This window comes from Cyprinus carpio, chromosome B9 (assembly GCF_018340385.1).
Source record: "Cyprinus carpio isolate SPL01 chromosome B9, ASM1834038v1, whole genome shotgun sequence".
Lineage (NCBI taxonomy): Eukaryota > Metazoa > Chordata > Actinopteri > Cypriniformes > Cyprinidae > Cyprinus > Cyprinus carpio.
This window is the reverse complement of record NC_056605.1, coordinates 8,454,170-8,468,629: the sequence shown is the minus strand read 5'-3', so window position 1 is coordinate 8,468,629 and position 14,460 is coordinate 8,454,170. Positions and strand designations below refer to the sequence as shown.

Below are 14,460 nucleotides of genomic sequence, written 5' to 3'. Positions count from 1 at the left end.
AGAATGTGACTAAAAACTGAACACATAACTGTTAAGAAATAGCTTTCACGTCAGAGTACAATAAGCCTGCATTTCCCGCGCTTAACCGCTAGGAGGACATGACCTCATTCCTCCCACAGAAACGTCATCGAGCCTGTTCCTCCGACTAAGACCGTACCAACGGTCAGGAAAATAGGGGGATTTCTGCCATTAACGTAGCCAGAGACGAACTTCGGGCAAATTGTTAAATAATTTCTCTTAAACCATAAAGATTTCAAATGATTTGCGGAAACATTAATCATTAAGTATTTAAAAAGAAAACAGAAAAATGATTTATATACATATTGTACGAAGTCTTTGTATTTCCAGTCGCAAATAACCCCTTGTGTGGGACAGATGGTATGATCCTGTCTCGTGAAAAGACGTCTTGTACTCAGAAAGGAATATTAATCATCAGTGTTGTGACATATACAGTTACCTTAACATTTGTTATTAGGCACTAAAAACAATCGCTGACGATTTTTAGTGTAGTTTAAGATGTCTACTCCAGCTAGAAGGCGACTCATGCGAGATTTTAAGCGGTGAGTAGCTGTTAAATGATAGATGTGTTTGTTTTGGTGGAATAGCTTGCTAGCTAACGTTAGTTAGCTTCATATCAACCAGTTAGGTAGCTGATTATTAAACGTAATATCAACGATTAAAATACGACATTTAATGTTGTGATTATCCCTTTGAGTCTGTCGGTGCCTGTTTACACTGTGGGGATTCTTAGAAACTCTAACTTACATGTATCTTAGCTTATGAGCTAGCTAGCTAGCTAGTGTGAGCCGGTTAGTGAAGTTATTCAAGCTTGACTTGTCCGAATGTGATTTATTATTACTACTATTTAGCCAATATCTTTGTATTTCTAGTATTTTTTATAAGGTAACCAGAAACCACGCTTTGTCGTGTGATATTCCAGCCCATGTGTTTCCTCTAATCAGTTCATGTGACTGACGCACTGAAATACACTGTTTGATTGAGTGTTGTGTGACTGACGCGCTGAAATACACTGTTTGATTGAGTGTTTGTGTGACTGACAAGCTGAAATACACTGTTTGATTGAGTTTTGTGTGACTGACGCGCTGAAATACACTGTTTGATTGAGTGTTGTGTGACTGACACACTGAAATACACTGAGTGTTGTGTGACTGACACGCTGAAATACACTGAGTGTTGTGTGTGACGCGCTGACTGACGTGCTGAAATACACTGATTGAGTGTTGTGTGACTGACGCGCTGAAATACACTGAGTGTTGTGTGACTGACGCGCTGAAATACACTGATTGAGTGTTGTGTGCCTGACGCGCTGAAATACACGGTTTGATTGAGTGTTGTGTGCCTGACGCGCTGAAATACACTGATTGAGTGTTGTGTGACTGACACGCTGAAATACACTGTTTGATTGAGTGTTGTGTGACTGACACGCTGAAATACACTGATTGAGTGTTGTGTGACTGACGCGCTGAAATACACTGAGTGTTTGTGTGACTGACGCGCTGAAATACACTGTTTGATTGAGTGTTGTGTGACTGACGCGCTGAAATACACTGAGTGTTGTGTGACTGACGCGCTGAAATACACTGAGTGTTGTGTGACTGACGCGCTGAAATACACTGAGTGTTGTGTGACTGACGCGCTGAAATACACTGATTGAGTGTTGTGTGACTGACGCGCTGAAATACATTGATTGAGTGTTGTGTGACTGACGCGCTGAAATACACTGATTGAGTGTTGTGTGACTGACGCGCTGAAATACACTGAGTGTTGTGTGACTGACGCGCTGAAATACACTGATTGAGTGTTGTGTGACTGACGCGCTGAAATACACTGATTGAGTGTTGTGTGACTGACGCGCTGAAATACACTGATTGAGTGTTGTGTGACTGACGCGCTGAAATACACTGAGTGTTGTGTGACTGACACGCTGAAATACACTGATTGAGTGTTGTGTGACTGACGCGCTGAAATACACTGTTTGATTGAGTGTTGTGTGACTGACGCGCTGAAATACACTGTTTGATTGAGTGTTGTGTGACTGACGCGCTGAAATACACTGTTTGATTGAGTGTTGTGTGACTGACGCGCTGAAATACACTGATTGAGTGTTGTGTGACTGACACGCTGAAATACACTGTTTGATCGAGTGTTGTGTGACTGACGCGCTGAAATACACTGTTTGATTGAGTGTTGTGTGACTGACGCGCTGAAATACACTGTTTGATTGAGTGTTGTGTGACTGACGCGCTGAGATACACTGAGTGTTGTGTGACTGACACGCTGAAATACACTGATTGAGTGTTGTGTGACTGACACGCTGAAATACACTGATTGAGTGTTTTGTGTGACTGACATGCTGAAATACACTGTTTGATTGAGTGTTGTGTGACTGACGCGCTGAAATACACTGTTTGATTGAGTGTTGTGTGACTGACACAGAAATACACTGTTTGATTGAGTGTCACGTGACTGACACACTGAAATACACTGTTTGATTGAGTGTTGTGTGACTGACGCGCTGAAATACACTGTTTGATTGAGTGTTGTGTGTGACTGACACGCTGAAATACACTGATTGATTGAGTGTTGTGTGACTGACACGCTGACTGAAATACACTGTTTGATTGAGTGTTGTGTGACTGACGCGCTGAAATACACTGTTTGATTGAGTGTTGTGTGACTGACGCGCTGAAATACACTGTTTGATTGAGTGTTGTGTGACTGACGCGCTGAAATACACTGTTTGATTGAGTGTTGTGTGACTGACACACTGAAATACACTGTTTGATTGAGTGTTATGTGGTGGTCCCCCAGGCTCCAGGAGGATCCTCCAGCCGGCGTCAGTGGAGCTCCTTCAGAGAACAACATCATGGTGTGGAATGCAGTTATATTTGGGTAAGAAGAGAGCAAATCAAGTCAATCTGCGCCAACCAGCTCATGTAACAGAGTTCCCACAGTCATGGAAAACCTCCAGATATGAGGGCGATTATAAAAACGACATTACTAGACCTGAAGATCTCATAAGTGAGTTATATGATTAAATATTATGCAGCTTTTCTTTTCAAACTTTTGGGGTAATAAAATTTTAGAAGAAATTAATACTTTGTTAGCAAAGACATTAAATTGATCAGTTTATGATGTTACAAAATATTTTTATTGCAAATAAATGCTATTCTTTTGAACTTTCTATTCATGAGAGAATCCTGAAAACCGATTTATCACAGTTTCCACAAATATATTAAGCAGCTCAACTGTTTTCAATATTGATAATAATAATGTGTTTCTTGAGCAGCAAATCAGCATATCAGAATGATTTCTGAAGGATCATGTGACACTGAAGACTAGTAATGATGCTAAAAAATCAGTTTTGCATTACAGAAATAAATGGTTCAAAAAAACAAAATATTATTTGTCAGTACATTTTTTTTTTTTTTTAATTTATAGTATAAATGTTATTTTTTATATATAAATTCATTATTTAATATTATATTTTTAAATAAATGCAGTCTTTGTAAGCATAAGAGATTCTTACAAAAACATTAAAAATATTGTACCAACTGCAAAGTTCTGAAGGGTAGTGTTTGTAAATATACATATTTCATTGTCTGCATATTACTCTTTTGAGGGCTTGCCTGGAGTAAATCTGCCCCACCATGTGTTCAGTGCTCTAGTGTGGCATGTGTATTGCTGTTATCAGATATCATGTTCAACCTGCTGTACCTGAATCTTCCATGTCAGTGTCCTCCTACCTTTGACCTTAATATTGCGTTTCTCGTTTTTACATGCAGTCCAGAGGGAACACCTTTTGAAGATGGTAGGTGTCTGTCTGCTCTCCATTCCAGCATGATCAAATGCATGTTTAAAGAAAATGAGTAAAAGGTGTATCTTTGTCAGAAATTAAAGATACAATGTTGTTTCTATTCTGCACAAAAGGTACCTTCAAACTCACAGTTGAGTTCACAGAGGAATATCCAAACAAGCCCCCAACTGTGCGGTTTGTCTCAAAGATGTTTCATCCAAATGGTGAGTGATACTTCCCGTTTGTCTCTGATTAGAAGCTCTGTCGAAGAGAAACAGACCCTGATTCTCTAATATTGCTCTCAACAGTCTACTCATGTAGTACATTCCCACACAGAATCTGCTGCTGTTAAATTCAGTCATTCAATTAGTCTATTAGTATTATTTTTTTGTTGTTGCTAAAATTAGTTTCAAGATTAAGGAAAAATATTTAATACAGTTTATGTTTGCTTATATATTTCTTTGACAATAACTGTCTTCATACACTAAGATGTTCAAAGTTGCCATCAGAGTTACTGTATTTTCTGGAATCTGTTGGTCTGGGAGGGATTGTACAGCAATAGTGAGCGTTGTTTGGTTGCTACATACTGAAAGTTGTTAATTTTATATTCTTGATTTAATGTAGTGGATATGTAGTTCTAACTCTTTTCTTGCGGTCTTTCACAGTGTATGCTGATGGCAGTATCTGCCTAGATATTCTTCAGAATCGGTGGAGTCCAACTTATGATGTTTCTTCTATTCTGACATCAATTCAAGTATGTTAATTAACAGTTTTATAGTCCTTTTTATATTAAACAATATGCTTTGCGTATCCTGTTGACATTATTGAATCTGAAAATCGTCTAATGTGAATCCCTTCCCCCAATTTGTTATAATCTTGAGGCCTTCATTTTGATTTCTCTTTCTTTACAGTCCCTTCTAGATGAGCCAAATCCCAACAGCCCCGCAAACAGCCAGGCAGCACAATTGTATCAAGAAAACAAACGGGAATATGAGAAACGGGTGTCAGCGATTGTAGAGCAGAGCTGGAGGGACAGTTGACCACATTCTCTCTGAAATGTTGTTTTCCTTTTGTTTGGCTGTTGTTGGGGGATAGTTTTTCAGATCTCCTTTTTTAAGTTTTCATGCACTTTACTCATTCAAGATTGTGATTTTTGTTTTATTTCTCAACCACATTTTTGCCCGGACTGATTGTCGACCCTCATTAAGATCAGTGAAAGGGGTTAATATCCCTGGTGAATAACGCTTGACTAATTGTGCATATGGCATGAACATGCAGTGATTGTTCTTTTTTGCTAATTGCATAAGCATCTATAAAAAAAGGCATTATGGTTGAGTCAATCAAGGCAGTCTAATCTGGATTCATGACTCACTGAGAGACACAAGTCAGTAGTGTTAATGAAAATGTTTTTGGTGCTTTGTCAATTTTAATATCATGGTCTCACTCAAAAAGCAGTTAAAAGTGTACTTTTAATTTCGGTTTTGCTTCCATTCTTCTGGATTAGCATTCGTTATGCTGGTTTAGTCATGACTCTGCCAGAGGAGGGTTGGCATGCTACCACGATTAGTGCTAGTACGCACTGAAAACACATATAAGATGTTGGTAGACAGGCGTGAGGGTTTATATAAATTATCAAATTATGTTGAAAGAAAAAATGGCAATATGGTTTGGAGTATAAAATATATATTTACTGGTGGAAAAAAAATGTGAGATTTGCTGGAATTACTCAAAGTTCAAAAATATCCTCCCAAATCCTACAGAGATGCACGTTAACTGCAGTCACTTAATATTTTTTCATGGCTTGCATCACTATTCCAATCAATCACTTTTTCCAAGCCCCTGATCTTTGCAGATGTATGCCCTGTTACATGCATGAATGCCTGAGTGTGTCCTTGCCTCTATTAATCTCTTGTATATACAAAAACACATCTGAATTTTGTGTACAGATTTTGCACTGGTAGGCTATCTCATTTTCCAGCACTTGTAAAAACTTAATTAAAAGGTGAAACTACCTTTGAGAGTAATATGTTACTGATATTCCTTATTTTAATATTTCCTAGTCTGTAACAACAGCAGCAGTCTTTTCAGTTTACTAAAACATAAGAACCTTTATTCTTTTCGTTTAATGTTTTTGAATTTAATGCACAAAATTAGGTGAAACAGATCACACAATTTTATTCTGGGAGACAGTTCTAGAAACATGAAAAGTAAATAATACAACATATTACATATCAGAAACAAATTTCTGGTCCACATTTGAAATGTACTTTGAAGGAACAGGTCACCCCAAAATGAAAATTTCCTGAAGATGTACTCTTTCTCAGGCTATCCAAGATGCAGATGAGTTTTGTTTCTACCTCAAAACAGATATGAAGAAATTTAGCATTACATCACTGGCTCACCAATGGATCATCTGCAGTGAATGGGTGCCGTCAGAATGAGTCCAAACAGCTGATAAAAACATAACAATAATCCACATGAAAACTTTTAAATGTTTTAAATTGATTTTAGGTAAAAGCTGTGTTTGAAACAAACAAATCCAGTGAGGCATTTTCACTTCTCACCAAAACATTCTATAATCCATATTTAAAAAATCCATACCCTGTTGTCCTCTCACATCAAAATCCATCATCATAATTGGTTTTTTTTTTTTTTTTTTTTTTACAATTTTTGCTTGTAAACTTATGGATACTAAGAAGAGGACTAGTATTTTAGATCCGTCGTCCTCTCTCATCAAAATTCATCAACGCATTTGTTTAGAACTGGGTTTTTCATTTTTATTTTGCCTGTATGTTAATATATGGACTGGAGTCATGAGGATTATTGTGATGTTTTTCATCAGCTGTTTGGACTCTCATTCTGACGGCACCCATTCACGGCAGAGGATCCACTGGTGAGTAAATGATGTAATGCTAAACTCCTCTGAACCTGTTACAATGAAGAAACAAAGTCATTTACATCTTGGATGCATTTCCATGAAATAGCTTGGGTGAAACGTTTTATGCAGCCATATCACCCTGTATCATATCACTGGTCGTCCACTGAAGCTAAGCAGGGTTGAGCCTGGTCAGTACCTGGATGGGAGACCTCCTGGGAAAACTAGGTTGCTGCTGGAAGAGGTGTTAGTGAGGCCAGCAGGAGGTGCTCACCCTGTGGTCTATGTGGGTCCTAACTCCCCAGTGTAGTGACGGGGACACTATACTGTCAACAAGCACCGTCCTTCGGATGACACTTTAAACCGAGGTCCTGACTATCTGTGGCCATTAAGAGTCCCAGGATATCTTTCAAAAAGAGTAGAGGTGTGACCTCGGCATCCTGGCCAAATTTGCCCATTGGCCTCTGACCACCCCCATATCTGCTGATTGGCTCCATCAATCTCCACCAATAAGCTGGTGTGTGGTGGGCGTTCTGGTGCACTATGGCTGCCGTCGCATCATCCAGGTGGATGCTGCACACTGGTGGTGGATGAGGAGATTACCCCCTTCCATGTAAAGCGCTTTTGAGTGCCCAGAAAAGCACTATATAAATGTAAGGAATTATTATTACTATTTCCTATTAACACGAGACAACTCTGCATTAAGCATGGTTTATTTTACATGAACATATGTACAGTTATGCAAGGCATAAATACAAAACTTATAGTTGAAAATGCATTACACTGTCATGTAGTTGGATGAACAGAATACTTCCAATGCTGTAGAACACTGATAACTTGAGTAGCTGATAAGTGAACCCTATCAAATATATAGCAACTAACAAATGACCAACTCCAGTCTTTAACAACATCACAGACCCGGGCCTCTCTCAAAACTGGATACTAAAGTCCCGAATAGAACCTGACACTACCTGTTGTACGCTCGCTCTTTCTTAGACCTCTCTAATGCTTTGTCCATTGTCTTCTCATTGTCTCCTCTGCACTTCGGACAGTACCATTTTCCTTTGGGCTTATGGTGCAGGCCAACACATGAGAAGTGAAACCACTCAATAGTGCATTCATCATTATCACAACCTATCATCTCTCCGTAAGACACTTGCTCGCACAGACAGTAAGTGGGTTCATTGGGATCGATAGGCAGGTCTGTCGGCGACGGCTCCCTGTCCTGCTTGCTTTTCGACCTCTTCTTCTTCTTCGATGACGTGGATGAGGTCTTGGCCTTCTTCTCTTTCGGCACGCCTGAACCAACCTCCTCATTGTGCTCCATGCCATAGTTGGAGTTTTCCCGATTCTCCGAACCATTTTTCTGCCTTCGTGAACGCTTTCCACCAGATTTGTCAACAGAAGTCGGGGTCTCGTCTCGTCTCCGATCCGCACTCGGCTTACTGACCGAGAGCATTGAAGCAGAGACCGGTGTCATGGTTACGGTTGTTATGGCACTGGGGGTGCTGCCCACCGACACGGTGCTCTCCGGCGAGTCCCGGCAGGCCTGGAAAAGCTCACTCTGCCACTCGAGCTGCCGACTGCGATTCTCCACCATTTCCACCATTTGGCCTGCGATCTGGATCTTTTCATCTCCGAGTTCTTCTGTGCGGATCAAAGAGCGCTGGATGCAGTGAAGCAGACGCCGCCTCTGCACGGGATCCGATTCTTGTCTGTGCTTTTCATAAGCCTCGTCCAGTTCATTGAGGATCTCTGCAAGATCAACGCCTTTGGATTAATGTAACAATAATAATGGCACAATGTTTACCGTTACTGTATCTCAGTCTATACACCTTTATCATTTTAACCTCCAATAAAACAATCCAGTGTTCAAAGGATTATTGTCTCAATGCAAGACACCCCAAGCGAATAAGACACATTTTAACTAACAAATATCACCATATTTGATTAATTACGGCACAATAGCGTGAGCTACTGTAGAAATAATAGTATGCAGGATTTATTTATTTTATTATTTTAGAAGTGATTCTAGATATCTCTTTTCAGCACTACATAAATCAGGGAGGGGATCATGTTTTAGAAATAAAATGTGTAATTACCAGGTGAACTGTATAAACACGCCTCTGTAAAAACCGTCAGAATACAGTATAAATTAAAAAATATAATGTATAAAACTCTTAAGTTTTGGAATATGTAAGTGCTAATTAAGTAGAGATTCCTGGCTCAGAGAAAGAGCAAAAAATAAAATATGGCTTTAAATTTTTTATTGTACTTAAAATCTACAGATGCAAATATACCACGTGTAATCAAATAAACACTTAGATTTTTATTTTGTATGCTTTGTTTCCACTAGTTTTAAAGAAGACGTCATGGAAGCAAAACTGACCAGAGCAAGGAATAAAAACAATGGTTTTGGCTGTAGCGTCTTTGCTGTTAGATGTTTTATATACAGTAGGCACAGTCGCTGACCATATGATGCGTGTAAGTTTTGTCTTTATAACATTTTAAAGACTATTTACGCAACTGTTATTTCAAGCTACAAGATTATTGAAACAGCGCTGTAGAAGCTGCAAGACTCCGCACTCCATCCAAACGCGATGTGTAGTGATTTCACAGAAACCTCTACAAATTTAGGATGTAAATGACAAATAAATGTACTCTCTATATTTGCAGCTTTTGACCTGTCAATCGCGCGACGCGGGGAAACTTGTACGTTTCACGTGCTAACGGTTAGCCGCTAGCCAGCTAACGTAGCTAGTGTGACATGATCCAACACTCATTGCACAAACAATGCAGTGCTTTTTTTCTCACACTTCTGCTACATGCGAGAGTCTATAAGCTTTCACCTTGATATCTGGCGTCGATTTCCTTCATGAGAGACACGCATCTTTGTAGGTCCAGCGGCAAAGACTCGACCAGCTCCAGATACTCCTCAACATAGTTCACAACATGAGAAGACTCTCCGTTTGAAGAAGGGTTCAACATCTTCTCACGCGCATTTAAGAGGTTGGTAGCGCAATAGAAATACGTTTTCTTTAACAGTTATAATTTTTGTCAAAAATAAAAGTCTGGGCTGCTAGAAAAGTTACTCGGGTAAAAGTGTTGTAGTGAGTTGTGCAGGACCAGTGACGCTTCTATGGCGGAGACCTAGCTCATGAATATTAATGACCTCGCTGTGACGTTGCTCCACAACCTTCTAACAGAGTGTCTCGGTACGCAGGAGCTAATTAATATTCATGAGCGAATCCTGTAACTTTTGCCACAGGGTCGAGTGTTGAAGTTGCACTTTGAAGACGCTTGGTGGCGTTTGGGAGCAAGACTTCAGCGGTTGCTTGCTTCAGAGGAGCTGCAAATGATAATGACCTACATGTTTACGTTGTGTTTATTCCTGAGGTTAGTGGAGTTTGGGATGCAGTTGGTGCCGGCGCTGTGGTGGGGCATTCGAGGGCCGTGCCCCCCCTAGCGGTCATTGATGCCCCTCTTACAGGCCATGGCGTGGCCCAAAAAAAAAAAATCCCTTTTAGTTATTATTTTAATATTAAATTTCAAACTGTAACTTAAAGTAAATAAAATAAAAATAATGGGGAAAATGCATAATTTTGGTTGCTCATGGCACGTTACTAGGCTTCGTCATGGTGAATGCTTATTGGTCGCCGAGTAAACTTGTTACATTTGATTTGCAGCGCGCGCGCCAAATCCATTTCAAGTTGAAGAAACAGTTTGTCCGTCTATATTATAGACAGTTGTTAGCAGCTAATTAAAAAAAAAAAAAAAAACAGGTGAATTGTTGATGAATGTTTGTGGGTTCTAACTGCATTTGTGTTTTATACTTGGCTGTCTGTAAAGATATACGGGCTTATGTCATTTCTGCTTGGTGCGTGCATAAACTGGTTGGGAGGTGTGTAACCCAGGTTAAAACCAAGTATTAGCATAAAGTAAATAGCAGAAATAATTATTTTTGTCCTTTATTTATTTTGTTAGAAAATGAGTCCTTAGAGTATTTAAAGTCCTTGAAACCCTAAGAAAAAACGGTGTTTAAAGAAATTTATTTTATTTGTTGAAGCACACTTTGTATTTTCTGTATTTTATTTTTTCCATTTCCTGTATTTTCTTTTCTTTTATCTATTTCTCAAGTTCTACAGAATTTGCATTCTACGCAATCAAAAAACTACAAAAATCAGTTTAAACCTTATACCCTGTGTGATGCAGGGCCGTGGGAAGAGGTTTTAAGTTGGGGGTGCTGTAGTGGGAGGTGCATTTTTTTTGCGTGTTCAGGTGGACACCTCTTAAACATATACCAATCTTGTAACCAGACTCCGTTGCACATAGCAGACACGTACATATAGCCAAGATAGTTAAAACAGCTCCAAAGGTTGTCGCGCACAGCGGACAGAACATGCAAAAAAGCAAATATTTTTAACAGCACAGATAAGCCTACGTTATTTAAACTTATGGCTCTGTCAGGGCGCAGGACACACACTCACAGAACACAGCTAATAAGAACATAAAAATGTTTCACTGTTGCAACGTCTTCGCCTTGACGTTCAAAGTGAGGTCAGTTGACAATGATGCATTCTGGCTGACCTCCCAGGGCGAGTTTTTTTAAGGCGACCGTTATTTAGAATGTGTCACTTTATGGTTTCCATGGTGACGCGTCATTGCTTGTCACGTGACACACCGCAACAACAACAGAGCTGAATGAATGATGATCTGCTTTTGTCATTTTTCCTTTTTATTCAAAATATCACAAATTTGTTAGATATTGCATGAAATATCTGATATTCCGATTGTCAAATAGATGCAACAGTTGTTTTAAAACACCTTTATAAAGATCGCGTTAGTTGAGCTGTAGCCTATGCGGGACGGCATCTTAGTTTGTGCCGCAGACGCAGTTCAGAGAATCGGATCTGTTGGATTTACAACACGTGAATTCATCCACTTCTCCCGAAATACAAAAAGTAAGTGGCTGGTGAACTGGGAGAAGAATAGAGTAAACTTTAAAGTTACTTTACACATGTGTATCTGATATGAATAAAACAACGTGTGTCTAATTATATGGAAATGATTATTATTGCCTCTTCCTTTGACATCAGTGTGTATTTTACAAACTCTAAATGTATTGAGTTTTTAGTACTTATATGTCTGAAACCTAAAATAAAAACATTATGTGGTTGAAAACACTGAAAAGTTGTGATATATGACAGCTCTGAACGCGCCTCTCTCTGGCTCAGCGCCAGCCAACACGTGAAAAGCACATTTGAATTTAGCAGTGATCCGTCATTCTAACTGATCCATCCGGTGTTTAGCTGCGAAAGGGTCAATGATTATTTAGTTTGCTCACCTCCTTGTGCTAAAAGGTAATGAAAGGGGTAGTTTATGTATTTATTTTTTTTCTTCTAATCGACACCAAGAATGCCCTGCCAGGGGTCACTTGTTGTGACATCCTTAAGGCAAGTCTTCTGTTGGCTCTTAATGTTTTTTATCCGGTTTTTTCAAAGCTTCAACTGAGTGTTTTATTTTTGTGTTTTAAGTATAAAAAATATATGCACATCATGTAGATCTGTTGTTTAGGCTTTTCTCTCCCTCGATGTAGCCAGCATATGTAGCTCTTAAAAGCGCTCTATCTGTGGATTCCTCCTCGCGCGTTTTCAGTTACACTGAACTCCCGAAGAGAAAGTCCTGTCCAACTGACGTGCTGAACTAGGCTATAATAAACTTATATTGAAATCGTATTCTGAACGTTTTAACATCGTCATCTGTTGTGTATTAGGAATCAAGACAGGTATTAAAAAAAAAAAAAAAAAAAGAAAAAAAAAAAAAAAAAACATTTATAATGCATTTTATATAGATAGATCATTGGAGCTAAACATTATAGGGTAGAATGTCATCTATATAGATCATTGGAAAATCCGGTGCAAAACAGCAAATTTCAGCGCTGTCTTCTGTACTTATCCTATATTTTTAACAGTTGTGAATGACCTTTGAAAATGGTGAAAGCAGTTCTTTGTACATGTGTGGTGTTAGGAGTGTAAATTTCTGATGGATGACAGCACAGTCCAGTGTCCTTGTCTTGCGTACTCTGACCCGGGTGGTGTCGTAAAGAATCAGTCCATCTAGGCTAGTTACGCATTTCATTGTTTGTGTCGCATTTCAGTGTCAGTGGAGAATTCAGAGTTTGGACAAATTAGGTTACTTTTCACATTAACTATGGTGTTGTGGTCGTGGAGGTGTGTTTTTAGGGTAGAATTTCAGTGTTATTTTATGGTTGTGTAGTCGTAAGCGAGGTTTTGCGTAGACACTCAGGATTCTTTTCTTTATAAAGCAGGGGTCACTTATGTTAAGGCAAGAGGCTCTTAATGTTGTTTATCCTCAGCTGAGTTGTTTACTGGCCACATCATCCAGTGATCATTGTGGATAGATAGAAATCCTAACAAGATAGATTTTTAACAGAAAATGGTGAAAGCAGTTCTTTTGATCTGTGCTATTAGCAGTAAAAATGTCAGATAGATAGATAGATAGATGTGTAAAGATGTACCTTTACGCATTTATAGTTTGGACAAATTAGGTTACTTTCCACATTAACTTAATGTCAAGAATGGAAGTGTAGTCGTAAGCGAGGTTTTGCGTAGACACTCAGGATTCTTTTCTTTATAAAAACATTAAAAATCTTAATGTGTATGTATGTGTATATATAACATTTTTTTATGGTGTCTTTGTTGCATGTTACGTGTACATAACTATATATTATGCATAATTAGCTTATCTTAAACCAATGTTACTCAGTACTTAAATGTGTAATTACACTGTAACAAGGACACCAAATACAGTATTTTAAGAGAGAGAGAGAGATGTGTATGTTTATATATGTATGTAAACCTCTTGTTTTCAATTTACAAGTAAATTTGCATATGTTATAAATATATAGTTCTTTGTCATGCAGTTCATCATATTCTTATTTTTTATTGATATTCTCTTTTAGCAAACTTTGGTGGTTTTCTTATAGTCATATACTTTTAATTATTTTAGGCTTTTGCGTTTACAAGGTGTACTTTTCACTTTTTGATTAATAGTCTTGCAGTTTTATTAGAGTTAGGATTTATCTGTCAGATGATCAGATCTCAATGAATCAGCATACCTTTTCCTCATAAATCTATTAAAATCACAACTTTTCATTGCATTTCTGTTGTACTGTTTTTAAACTTATATTTCAGTGTTTATCTCATTTGAATGCTCTTATGCTTAATTTTTTTTACTGTATTTGTTAAATCTTAATATTTAACAACCTCAATATGTAACATGCTGTTAAATGATTTCAGAATATTTGTTCCTGTTGTGAATTAATGAATGCAGCTTTCTCATGACGTAAACCTATTGTTCAGGCCCTTTCAGTATAAACAAACCTAGGCTTGTCTTCGTTGAATCTCATGACCCTCCAGAAAGTCACATTGTCCTGGACTACAGTCATTGCTAGCTCACTTTACTAAGTACTATACCACAATCACTTCAGTTTTGTAGGATAATATGCAATTGTGCTCATGGTTCAGACTCAGCTGAATTGGTTTTCAGGCAGTGGGTTTGAAATGTTAGGACTGCTGAGTGACTTCCTGAATGAGTTCATCAATACGAGTTAATAAGTGCTGATGGTGAGCTACCGGGTGAGTAATGCTGCTACCTGACCTCACTCTGAACAGATATAATCTCTCTTTCACAAACACACACAATAATGGCTTTGGAATTTATTGCGTAAGTGCAAATAATGAAATCG

General features: G+C 38.5%; 2 protein-coding genes and 1 pseudogene across 2 annotated transcripts; 2 read left to right on the top strand and 1 right to left on the bottom strand.

Moving 5' to 3' along the window:
- The first annotated feature begins 383 nt into the window (after nucleotides 1-383).
- Nucleotides 384-5,829, top strand: ube2al (ubiquitin conjugating enzyme E2 A, like). The gene is made up of 6 exons (XM_019072210.2): nucleotides 384-560; nucleotides 2,833-2,913; nucleotides 3,807-3,832; nucleotides 3,952-4,041; nucleotides 4,483-4,571; nucleotides 4,729-5,829. The coding sequence occupies exons 1-6, from the start codon at nucleotides 517-519 to the stop codon at nucleotides 4,855-4,857; spliced, it is 459 nt and encodes a 152-aa protein (XP_018927755.2). The 5' UTR covers nucleotides 384-516; the 3' UTR covers nucleotides 4,858-5,829.
- Nucleotides 5,830-6,816: 987 nt separating this feature from the next.
- On the top strand, nucleotides 6,817-6,933 carry LOC122138565 (annotated as a pseudogene).
- A 456-nt stretch (nucleotides 6,934-7,389) lies between these two features.
- On the bottom strand, nucleotides 7,390-9,856 carry ing1 (inhibitor of growth family, member 1). The gene is made up of 2 exons (XM_042730874.1): nucleotides 9,542-9,856; nucleotides 7,390-8,447 (listed from the first exon to the last, which is right to left on the bottom strand). Exons 1-2 carry the CDS (start codon nucleotides 9,678-9,680, stop codon nucleotides 7,660-7,662), a joined length of 927 nt encoding a protein of 308 aa, XP_042586808.1. The 5' UTR covers nucleotides 9,681-9,856; the 3' UTR covers nucleotides 7,390-7,659.
- Nucleotides 9,857-14,460: the final 4,604 nt, after the last annotated feature.

Excerpts from the sequence above, each read along its gene's own strand:
- ube2al (XM_019072210.2), top strand. The coding sequence starts at position 517 with ATGTCTACTCCAGCTAGAAGGCGACTCATGCGAGATTTTAAGCG. Across the intron at positions 561-2,832 it reads CTCATGCGAGATTTTAAGCG|GCTCCAGGAGGATCCTCCAG; the intron begins GTGAGTAGCTGT and ends GTGGTCCCCCAG. Across the intron at positions 4,572-4,728 it reads CTATTCTGACATCAATTCAA|TCCCTTCTAGATGAGCCAAA; the intron begins GTATGTTAATTA and ends CTTTCTTTACAG.
- ing1 (XM_042730874.1), bottom strand. The coding sequence starts at position 9,680 with ATGTTGAACCCTTCTTCAAACGGAGAGTCTTCTCATGTTGTGAACTAT. Across the intron at positions 8,448-9,541 it reads AATCGACGCCAGATATCAAG|AGATCCTCAATGAACTGGAC; the intron begins GTGAAAGCTTAT and ends TTGATCTTGCAG.